The sequence below is a fragment of the Cavia porcellus genome, unplaced genomic scaffold, assembly GCF_034190915.1.
Source record: "Cavia porcellus strain 051 isolate PalLab524CR breed Dunkin Hartley unplaced genomic scaffold, mCavPor4.1 scaffold_16, whole genome shotgun sequence".
In the NCBI taxonomy this organism is placed as follows: Eukaryota; Metazoa; Chordata; class Mammalia; order Rodentia; family Caviidae; genus Cavia; species Cavia porcellus.
In genome coordinates, this window is record NW_026947499.1 from 8,514,497 (window position 1) to 8,524,953 (window position 10,457).

The 10,457-nt window shown below is 38.6% G+C and overlaps 1 protein-coding gene across 6 annotated transcripts in view; it reads left to right on the plus strand.

The window, feature by feature from the left end:
• Positions 1-10,457, plus strand: part of Ift81 (intraflagellar transport 81) — a 123,046-nt gene that overhangs the window by 66,963 nt on the left and 45,626 nt on the right. For all 6 annotated transcript variants that reach the window (XM_063225595.1, XM_063225594.1, XM_063225599.1 and 3 more), the window contains 2 exons: positions 3,095-3,140; positions 9,162-9,305. In XM_063225595.1, coding sequence (XP_063081665.1) covers positions 3,095-3,140; positions 9,162-9,305 — 190 coding nt within the window. The remainder of the gene's footprint in view (positions 1-3,094; positions 3,141-9,161; positions 9,306-10,457) is intronic.

The following is a 10,457-nucleotide window of genomic DNA, read 5'->3' on the forward strand; positions in this document are numbered from 1 at the left end:
TGTCACTTAAAAATCATTACAGCCATCGTGGGTACACACCTGTAATGCCAGCACCTAGGAAACCAAAGCAGTGGAATTGCAGTGAGTGCAGGGCCAGCCTGAATTACATAACATGACACTACCTTAAAAAGAAAAGGTCACTGTGAAGTTTTACCTTTCCCGGGTTTTTCTGTGGAGAAATATTGTGCCGTGATAAGAAATTATGGGTAAAAATGGAGTTGATTAAACTCATGGATACATATTTAAATTATTATTATCAACAATATTTTATTAGTATCTCATTTTCAGCTCTTACAGTTTTTTCTCATAAACCCAAAGATATCAGAAATTAGTTTGGGGTAGCACATGCCAATAATCCTGGCACTCAGACAGGCTGATGCAGGAGGATGGCAAGTCCAAGCCTCGCCTAGGCAATTTAGCAACTTGGCAAGACCCTGCTTCAAAATAAAAAACCATAAAAGGACAGGGTCAGCTCAGCTCAAAAGCCTGGGTTCAATCCCCAGTACCACTAGAAAAAAGAAATTATCATGATTTTAAAAGATTATTTAAAATAAATAAGTAAATAAATAAAAGATTATCTACAAATTTTAAAGTTTATTTAAAGAGGGATAGTTCAGAGTCCTAAAGAAAGACCTAAAACTTTGCTCTAACCTGGACTTTTCAGGTTAGAATAAACTTGAATGTTTGTTGACCTTGAACAAATCACTTCATCATCTATAATATAAGGAGAACAGTGAAATACAATGTGTGCAGCAGTGTTTTGTCTTTTTTTTTTTTTTTTTTTTTTTTAATCTAGCATGAGCTTCTGGAGGTCAGAGGCCTTTGTCTGGTTTTTATTTGAAACACAGACCATATATGGAAAATAACAAGTGCGCTGTGATCTTTGATTTCTGTTGTAGTGTTGTATTTTGTTTTGTTTTTTAAACAAGGTCTTGCCGCATAGTTCAGGCTGGCCTTGAACTCACTGTAGTCCAGGCTGGCCTCAAATTCACAGTTATCCTCCTGCCTCAGCCTCCCAAGTGCTGGGATTACAGATGTATGCCACTATGCACCACCATGCCTGGCTCTCGTTGCTTTCACAAGAGATTTTTATGTAAATGAAAATGCTCCATTTGGACAATTGTCAGGCCTAGGATAATAAATGTATTACATCAAGGTGTCCGAGCTATAGTCATGCATTCTTCTTGAGTAATAAGTTAGTTTACACCCTCCTGCTTGTTTTTCTTTGAAAAAGTGGAAAGGCAAGAAGTTTGACTTAGCGTCTACAGAATGAAGATTCATCGGGACCATGTTTGTTCTTCATCCCTGTGCAGATTCTACCCTCTCTTCCGCTCTGGGGGGGCCTGAGTTGTCAGCAGAGAGATCGCTGTGCTACACTGCTGTGTTTTCCCTGTACTGTTTTCTTAGTTCCCAATTTTCTGTCCTTTTATCATTCTTAACTGTTACAGTGTAGTTTTACAGAGGAAAAAAAAAATGTGTTTACACTTAAGTAGAAAGTCTGAAATCTCTCTTACACTTTTTGTCATTTATTCCTGTGACCTCATCCTTCAGACTTGGTCATTACCTGTCACCAGCATTCAGTCTCACTTGTGTCTTGTGCATTATGAAAACATGCTTTTATTTAAAGAACAAAATTCAACGTTATGTGTTTCTTATTTTTACATTAAAACTCACAGGGATTTTTAGCTTACAGAAGGAATCCTTAGAAAAACACAGAGTAGGGGCTGGGAATTTAGCTCAGCGGCATAATAAGCGCCTGCCTTGCAAGCAGGCAGTCGTGAGTTCGATCCCCGGTACCAATAAAAAAGAAAAAGACAAACAAAAAAAAAGAGAAAAACACACAGTAGTGCACCCTGAGATTGAACGCCTACAGTTAACCCCTCAGCGTGCACTACAGCTTGTTCTTCCCCGTGTGTGTGCTAATACCCATCCGCACATCTCTGCGTATGCCTGTTAGCAATGCATGGGAAATTGTGTGTGTGTGTGTTCATACACATGTATATAGAAAGGTAAGACTAAGCCATGTATGTAACTTTCTTTTAATGACGTATCTAGTGGCCAGGGATCTAGCTTAGTGGCACAGTGCACGCATGGTGTCCTGAGTTAAATTCCCAGTAACCCCCCCCAAGTCTAAAATTCCACTTCTATATTTGTAGATCTACTTCATTTTTTAAACAATTCTGTATTATTCTTTTGAATGGATATACCATAATTAAACATCTCTCCATCTTTAGACATTTATTTAGTTTGCAGATTTTTGCTATTCACATTGATGAACAGTGTTTGCTTAAATATTTATTATATTGTGAGGGATTATTTCTTTGTATGAATTCCTTGAAGTAGAATTGCAAAATTAGGTCTTATTTAAAATGTTTAGCTGGGACTGGGGATATAACTCAGAGGCATAAATGCCTGCCTGGAAAGTACAAGATACTGGGTTCGATTTCCAGTACCAAAAACAAGTAACTAAATAAAATAAAATGTTTAGCTGGGTGTAGTAGCACATGCCTGTAATCCCAGCACTCAGGAGGTTGATGCCAGAGGATCACTGACTTTGAGGCCAGCCTGGGCTCCACAGTGAGTTTCAGATCATTACATAGTGAGACCTTGTCTCAAAAAAGAAAAAAACAAAACAAAACAAAATAGTACTTAACATTTTATTTCTTTTTCTTTTTTTTTTTTTTTTTTGTTTTGTTTTTTTGTTTTTTCCTACAAGAACAGTTGAGTAAAAATGCACTCTGCACTTTTTTTTTTTTTTTTTTTTTGGTCTTTTTCGTTTTTATTGGTACCAGGGATCGAACTCACGAATGCCTGCTTGCAAGGCAGGCACTTATGCTGCTGAGCTAAATCCCCATCTTCTCTTTAATTTTCAATGCAGTGTTTTGACTTCTCTTTTTTGTCTAAATTATTCTTTACTGGAAGCACTGACTAAAGATGGAAAAGGACAAAAAGAATTTGATAGTAGATTTCATTCTGATTTCCAGTATCCTAAAATATATTGCCTAATATACTTAGATATATTAATGTATAATTTAGTTTAATGATTAAATCAATTGAAATAAATTGAAACTAAATCATTTTATTGACTCCCTAGGGAACAATACACCAAAATTATTGCAGAACAAGAAAACCTTGGAAAGGTAAGAATTCTTTATTTTAAAATATGTCTAATTCAGGATTTTATGGTTATGTTGTTATCATTCTTTTTAAAAGGTTATAATACAGTTTTTTCTTTTCGAAGATGATCATTTCTTAGAAATTTAGGGACTGTGAGTGTAGCTCAGTGACAGAGCACTTGGTTAGCATGCATTTGGTTCTGATCTCCAGAACCAAAGGGAAAAACCACAAAAAAGAGGAAAGTCCTTGACAGCACTAGGAATCAAGCCAGGGGCCTCATGTGTGCCGGGCAGGTGCTCTGCCTGTGCCACAGCCCCGGCCCTGCAGTGGGTTAGAAAGAAATCTGCTGTTCTAAACAGCAGAGTTCTATGCTGTAAGTTAAAGACTATTCCCGGGGCTGGGGATTTATCTCAGCGGCATAAGTGCCTGCCTTGCAAGCAGGCAGTCGTGAGTTCGATCCCTGGTACCGATAAAAAGGAAAAAGACAAAATAAATAAATAAAGGCTATTCTCATGTATCTCTGATTTCAAAACATGAATAAATTTATTCTTTATTTAATAAAGATAAAGCTTTAACTATGATTTAGGCACGGGTTTAAGCCCTCTTACAATATTGATTCATTTAATATAAATAATTGAAAGCGGGAGAGGGAAAGAAAGGAAGGGAAAAGAAAAAATGAGAAAAGGGAAAAGCTTTGCAAATAAAGAGGGGAAGAGGGGTTGAAAGGTGGGAAAGGGCATGGGAGGGAAAAAGGCAAATCAAGGTCTATCATTTAAGGTACAGAGTCCCTGTGATGAATGTGGTCACTATATATGCCTGAATTATACCAACAAACTTAAATTGAAAAATAATAATTGAAAACTTTACGTTGTAGTTTTCTGTTGCTATGCCAGCACAGAAACAGATGTGATGTGAGTTTCCTGCTGCTGTATCAGAACACCTGAAGCCATAACCTTAGAAAGGTTCACTGTATGGTGGTTCAGAGGCTCCAGCCCTCATCAGGCAGTGCCGCTGTTTGACCTCTGGCGAGTGCAGGACCATGGCAGCACGGAGCCGACGGGGCAGAGCAAGCTGCTTACTTCCCAAGCTAGGGCAGAGTTGGGGAGGAGAGGTGGTGTCCTGGGGCAGGCCCAAGTACTTGCGTGAGCATCTGCACCGGTGCCTGTGCCCTAAATTGCTGTGGGCACGGAGCCTTTACCATGGAGACTTCTGGGGACACCCAGGACCCTCCCTTCCTGCTTAGCTGCAAAGGTGGGAGAGGGCGTGACCGGTAAGACCTCTGGCCTGGGGACTACAAGACTGGCTGAGCACTGACTTCATGACGTGATGGACGCACTGGGACAATTATTTTAAAGACACCAGGGCAGGGAGTTAGCTCAGTGGCATAAGTGTCTGCCTGGCAAGCTCAAGGTCATGAGTTCGATCCTGGGAACAAAAAAAAAAAAAAAAAAAAAGATTTTAAAGACACCAGCTCTGTTGTTCTTGAGAAAGGAGGAAAACTTGTGTTTATCAGCAATTCAGAGAAAAGATGACGAGATAACCAGCCAACCCCAGCCTCAGTCCCAAGTCTTGAGATTCTGAACTAGCTCCTTAGCACTTCTTCATATTTAAACTGAAATGGAAAACATGAGAAATCTAAAGTTTAAATTGCCTGCCAGGCATGGTGACACATGCCTGGGGTCTGGACATTCGGGAAGCTGAGGCGGCAGGGTAGTCGCAAGCCTGAGGCCAGCCGGGGCTACGGAATGCGTTCAGAGTGAGCCTGAGTGACACTGTGAGACCCTGTCTGGAAAAGAAAATTAAATTGCCAAGGTGAGCTTGAGGCCATCCTAAGTGCTGAGGCCAGCCACTCATCGAACCCCACTTTTGCTGTTTAACTGTCCCTTCAGTACTGGAACCTCACCATTTGTCTCATAATTTTTAATGGTTTATTTCAATCAGGATCTTAGTAAGAATCCATATATTGCTATTAGTGATAAATCTCTAAGTTTCTTCTTTAGGGTAGTTAGAGGCTGGGCATGATAGCATACACCTGTAGTGCCAGCCCTGAGGGGGCTGAGGCAGGAGGGTCACGTAGCTGGGCTACATAGTGAGTCTGAACTCTGAGCCTCACTCTGAACTACATAGCAAGACCCTATTTCAAAAAAAAAAAAAAAGTGTTTTTTATTAGATTTTCTAATGGAACTATGAAGTTTGTAGCATCACACTTAGGGATAGATAGTTGAGCTATGGTTTTTCTTCGTATATGGGAGTCTAATGTCACTGTAAATAAAGTGCAAGTGAAAAATATGGCTTTGTTTCAAACACAGTACGTTTGTAGTTTAGCTATTGGCCTGACTCAGTAAGTTGTTGACAGCAAGATTCTCCATCCTAATTTTCATTTTCTGATTTGAATTATTTTAAAACATACATGCATCTGTGCTTTTATATAAAAACTGAATTAGTTCATACAAGTCCAAAGTAACATTCTAGAGCTGACCTTCAGAATAACAAGTGGTGTATCATATAGCAGAGCGGTCACTACAGAAGGGAGTGGGCCCTCCAGCTTAAAAAAGAGATGCTGTGAAGGCAGTGTCTTGCTAAATTGCCCACAGAGGCCTCAAAGTCACAAACCGCCCACCTCGGCTGCTTGAGTAACTGGAATTATAGGCACACACAGTGGTGCCCACTCCCAAAACTATTTTTTATTAGGAGAAATTTTAAATATATAAAAAGCAAAGAAAACAATGTAGTGAATCCATATGTGCCCATCACTCACCTTCAGTGATTAAATTCATGCCGGACTTGTTTTACATTGTCTCACATCACATATTCCAGATTATTTTACCTGGTCCTACTTCAGTGTCTGTCGTAGACTTCTTTTGAAGGTAACCATGTATAGCAAAAGTGATCCAAGAATGATGGCGTAGTCCCCAAAGTCAACTCATGTTCAGACTTCACCTCTGACCTCACAGTCAGTCCTAGGTTATGTGTTTGGATTAGGACCTGATAAAAGTCCATACATCCTTATTGTTGATACATTGTTTCCTTCTTTTCTTAAATTACTCCTCCATCATTTTTCCTTGTAATTTACTTACTGGAAGGCAAAATAATCTAGTCATTTGTCCTAAAGGGTTTACAGCTTCTGAGCTGTGCTGATCACATCCCTGTGGTGTCCGCTGACATGTTTGTCTGTAAACTCTCAACTGGTAGGTAGAGACTGAGACTTTGTTGCATGTTTTTGATGTATGACCGTAATACTTCACGGTTAATAGTCGGGATCTGTTAGGAGGCTTTCTCTTTGTGATCTAGGCATCTGCTGATAATCGTCTCCTAAATCTGCAACTCACTTGGGGTGATAAAATGATGACATTCTAAATATGTGCCTTCTTCATTTCTTGGCTAAAGTAATTCTATAAAGAGCAGCTAGTCCACTGGGCATGGTGACACACTTCTATAATTCCTGCCCTCGGGAGACTGGAGCAAGAGATCGTAAGTTTGAGGCCAATCTAGGCTGTATCATGAGGCCTTGTCTCAAAAAACAGAAAAACAAAACCAGCCTATCTTTATCACCTAGTTACCAAGAAGTTCATACAAGAAAGGCAAAGAACTGATGAATTGCTTATTTACTGGCTTTCAGATAGTTTCTCCGTATTACAATAAATTATTCCTGTCAGAGCTCAGATTGTCTCATCTTTGCCTCTAGAAGTCAGTTTCTTAACCTTGTAGAAATAATGCTTTTATTTTCCCCTATTTTTTTATTTTATTATTTTTTTTCAAATCCATTTTATGAAATCATGCTTTTAGACTTTGATGACTTCTTTTATTTATATGACAAAATACTCCAGGCTTATCCTATATGTTTTCTATCCCAAACTTAGAGTCAGCCAGTTCCATAAAAAATATTTAGCTATTTTTTCTTTGTGATTTGTGAATAAATGGCTATTACGTTAGTAAAAGTAAAAAAAAAAGGAAATTATTCCTACATTTATCTGGAAACCTGTGAGTTCATGTGCCCAATTCCTTCTTAAGATGACATGCCATACTCAAAATAGTTATAATTTTCAGGTTTGAAAGTGTGTATTTGAATCCAATGACAGAGCGTCCTTTGTACAGAATATTAACTTGCGATTTGTAGATCTTTAGGATTTGGTATGATTATCTATAATTGACTTAATTTCTTTCTTCTTTTTTTGGTATCCTGAATCAAACTTAGGACCGTGCACTTGCCAGGCAGGCGCTGCGCCGCGGAGCTGTACTCCCGGCTCTTTATCTGCTCTTGTTGTCTCTCCTTCTCTTTCCACCGTGTCTCTCACTGTCTTTGACTTTATGCCAACCCTTCCTCTTAGTCAGCCTTCTTCCATTTTCCATAAGATTGAATCAGAGCATATTTCTGCAATTCATCGAAATGCTTTGTACTTGTGTTTGTAGTTTGGATTCAGGAGATAAGGTGGTTCTGGTAGGTGGACCTGTATAGGTTGTTTGTGTTTGTTTGAGGGTTTATTTTTGAGCTAGGATCTCACTGTGTAATCCAAGCTGGTCTTTTTTTTTTTTTTTTTTTTTTTTTTGTCTTTTTCCTTTTTATCGGTACCGGGGATCGAACTCACGACTGCCTGCTTCCAAGGCAGGCACTTATGCCGCTGAGCTAAATCCCCAGCCCCTCCAAGCTGGTCTTGAACTCCTGCAATCCTCCTGCTTCAGCCTGCTGAGTGCTGAGATTACAGCTGTGGGCCGCTATGCCTAGCTGTAAATGTTAGACCTTTATTAAAATAACTGGATCTTCTGCCTGAGGAATAAATGCATAATTTGGTTTATCTGAATATTCACAAAGCATGCGCTGTTTCCAGGTAGAAGACAACGTTAAATAATATTAATATTATACATAACACATGATAGTTTATCAAGAATTTCCATATCTTCTGTCATGTGAAAACATAAGCCTAGGCTGGTGGCCTGTGCGTGCACTCTCATCACTCTGGGAGACAGGCAGGAAGATCACAAATTCAAGCCTAGCCTGGGCAGTTTAGCAACTTAACAAGATCCTGTCTCAAAATAAAAAATAAAAATATGGGAAGGAGAGTGGGAGAAAATGTGCAGCTGGGAGAGAAGGGAAGGGAAGGGGACATAAAAAGAATTAAAACGTGTTATGTCCGGGTACCAGCTGCTCACGGTGCAGGCAATAACTGCGCACTGCGGACATGGACAGATGAACCTAAACGCAGGCTGGGCTTATAGCTCAGTGCAGCGCCCTGGGTTCAAGCCTCAGTACTACAAAAAAAAAACCTTGTAAGACAGATACTTTCTCATCCCCTTTATTGTCGTTGGCAGTTGAAAACACTGAGGTCTGCATACTCCTAAGTGAAGTCAGACATACATGTGCATGTCGTGTTGTCTCACTAGTGTGACAGGCTGAAAGAAACAACTTGCATGTGTGTGTGTGTGCGATATATATATATATATATATATATATATATATCGTTAAGGTAGTTGCACTACCAATTTCTCTGAGTTCACTGAAGAGAAAGATCTGTGCTGGTTTTGTTCAGACCATTCAAGGCACATGTCTTGTGCTCTGGGTGACTGATTTGGGGGTGCCAGTGCGCAGTGTATGTACTGTTACTGCCCTCTGATTGATGTGTTTTGAAATTTTTAGGGTTTTTTTTTCTATTTGAAATAAAACAGATTTGAAGGGGAAAAAAAAAAAAAGAAAACAAACCCCACCGAGGTCCAGAGAGCTTCTGTCCCTCGCTTAGCCGCTGGTGGCAAACCCAGTCATTTAACTTCCCAGATCTGCGTTCTCCCCCTAATGCCATGCTGCTTTCTTGATTTCTTTAATTTCTTCCCTCCCTTTTTATATTGTTCTGTCTTCACTTCAGTTGTCCTCCATCTATCTTAAACTTATTTAACTTTTATAATCTTAATTTTGACACATTACAGGAAAACCTGGTTACTGAACTATATTACTCAGTGAATGTACAAAACACATCATGTTTCTCTTACTCATAGCAATAGAAGAAAATCCGTGTCACTGAGATTTAATTATTCTTGGTATTTTCTTACGATAGAAACTCCGGGAAAAGCAAAAAGCTGTACGAGAGAGTCATGGCCCTAACATGAAACAAGCAAAGATGTGGCGTGATTTGGAAAGACTGATGGAATGCAAGAAGCAGTGCTTTCTGAAACAACAAAGCCCGGCCTCCATCGGCCAGGTAATTCAGGAGGGAGGCGAGGACCGGCTGATACTGTGAGTCCGTGTGGCACCGATGGGTCTTAGTCCATGTCACTAGCCGTGAGCGAAGCCCGTCATGTGTTTCTTTGCTTCTGAGTGACTTCTGCAGTGTGTTCCTTTCCCACTAGTCATCCTTTGTTTTCTTGGAAAAGAAAGTTAGATTTGGTTTTAAAGTTGCTTTGCTATGGAAAAGAAGCTTTACTGTAGTGCTTCATTAGACATCACTGGTGTCTTTTGAGTTTTATGAGACAGACTAAGTTTACTATCTCTAAAAGTAAACATATGTCCATTAAAAACATGTATTTTTGTGGTTGTAGTAACCCATTAGCTTAATGTTTTTCTTAATCTTTTTTTAACTTTAGAGGAATCTTTTAGGAACTAATACCTCTTGTTTTGAAGAAACATTTATCTGAAGGTTAGCATTCCTACAATTTCACTTCAGTTTCTTTTTCTTTTGTAAAATGCAAGAAAATTTAATATTTTGGATAGCATACTTGTTCTGTTTGTATAATTTAAAGATAATAAAACTTGGTGCATACATCATGGCTATTTAAAGTTGTATAGTTGTCTTGTGTCAAAATTTTTGTTTAAAATAAGTACTCATAAAAAAATTAGTACTCACATTCTAATAATATATTAAAATATTATCTCTTGATTGCCACCAAAAACCTATTAGATTTAATAATAATATAGTAACTAGACAGGGAGCCAGGGATATAGCTCAACAGTACAAGTGCCTGCCTAGCAATTACAAGGTTATGAGTTTGATCCCAGGTATCAAAAACCAAAAAACAAGAAAAAAATAACTGGATAGTCTTCGAGACTGTTAATATAAAAATGGCTATAAAACAGATGTTACCAAATAAAAATAAAAAATAAAAATAAAAAAAAATCCCACAGGAAAGCTGGAAAAAAAAATAAAAAACAAAATAGATGTTACCATATGCTAAAAGTTAGCATAAGATTTCAAGTAGAATCCAGAGGGCTTCAGTTGGCATCTTTGGTACAGCATACTTGAAGACTTCTTTGGTTTTCCTTTAAAAAAATAGATACTATATTTTCTATTCAGCATACTTTTCAAAATATCTTGCTTTTAGACTTAAAAACTCAGATTTCACTGGAGGCTGAGGTA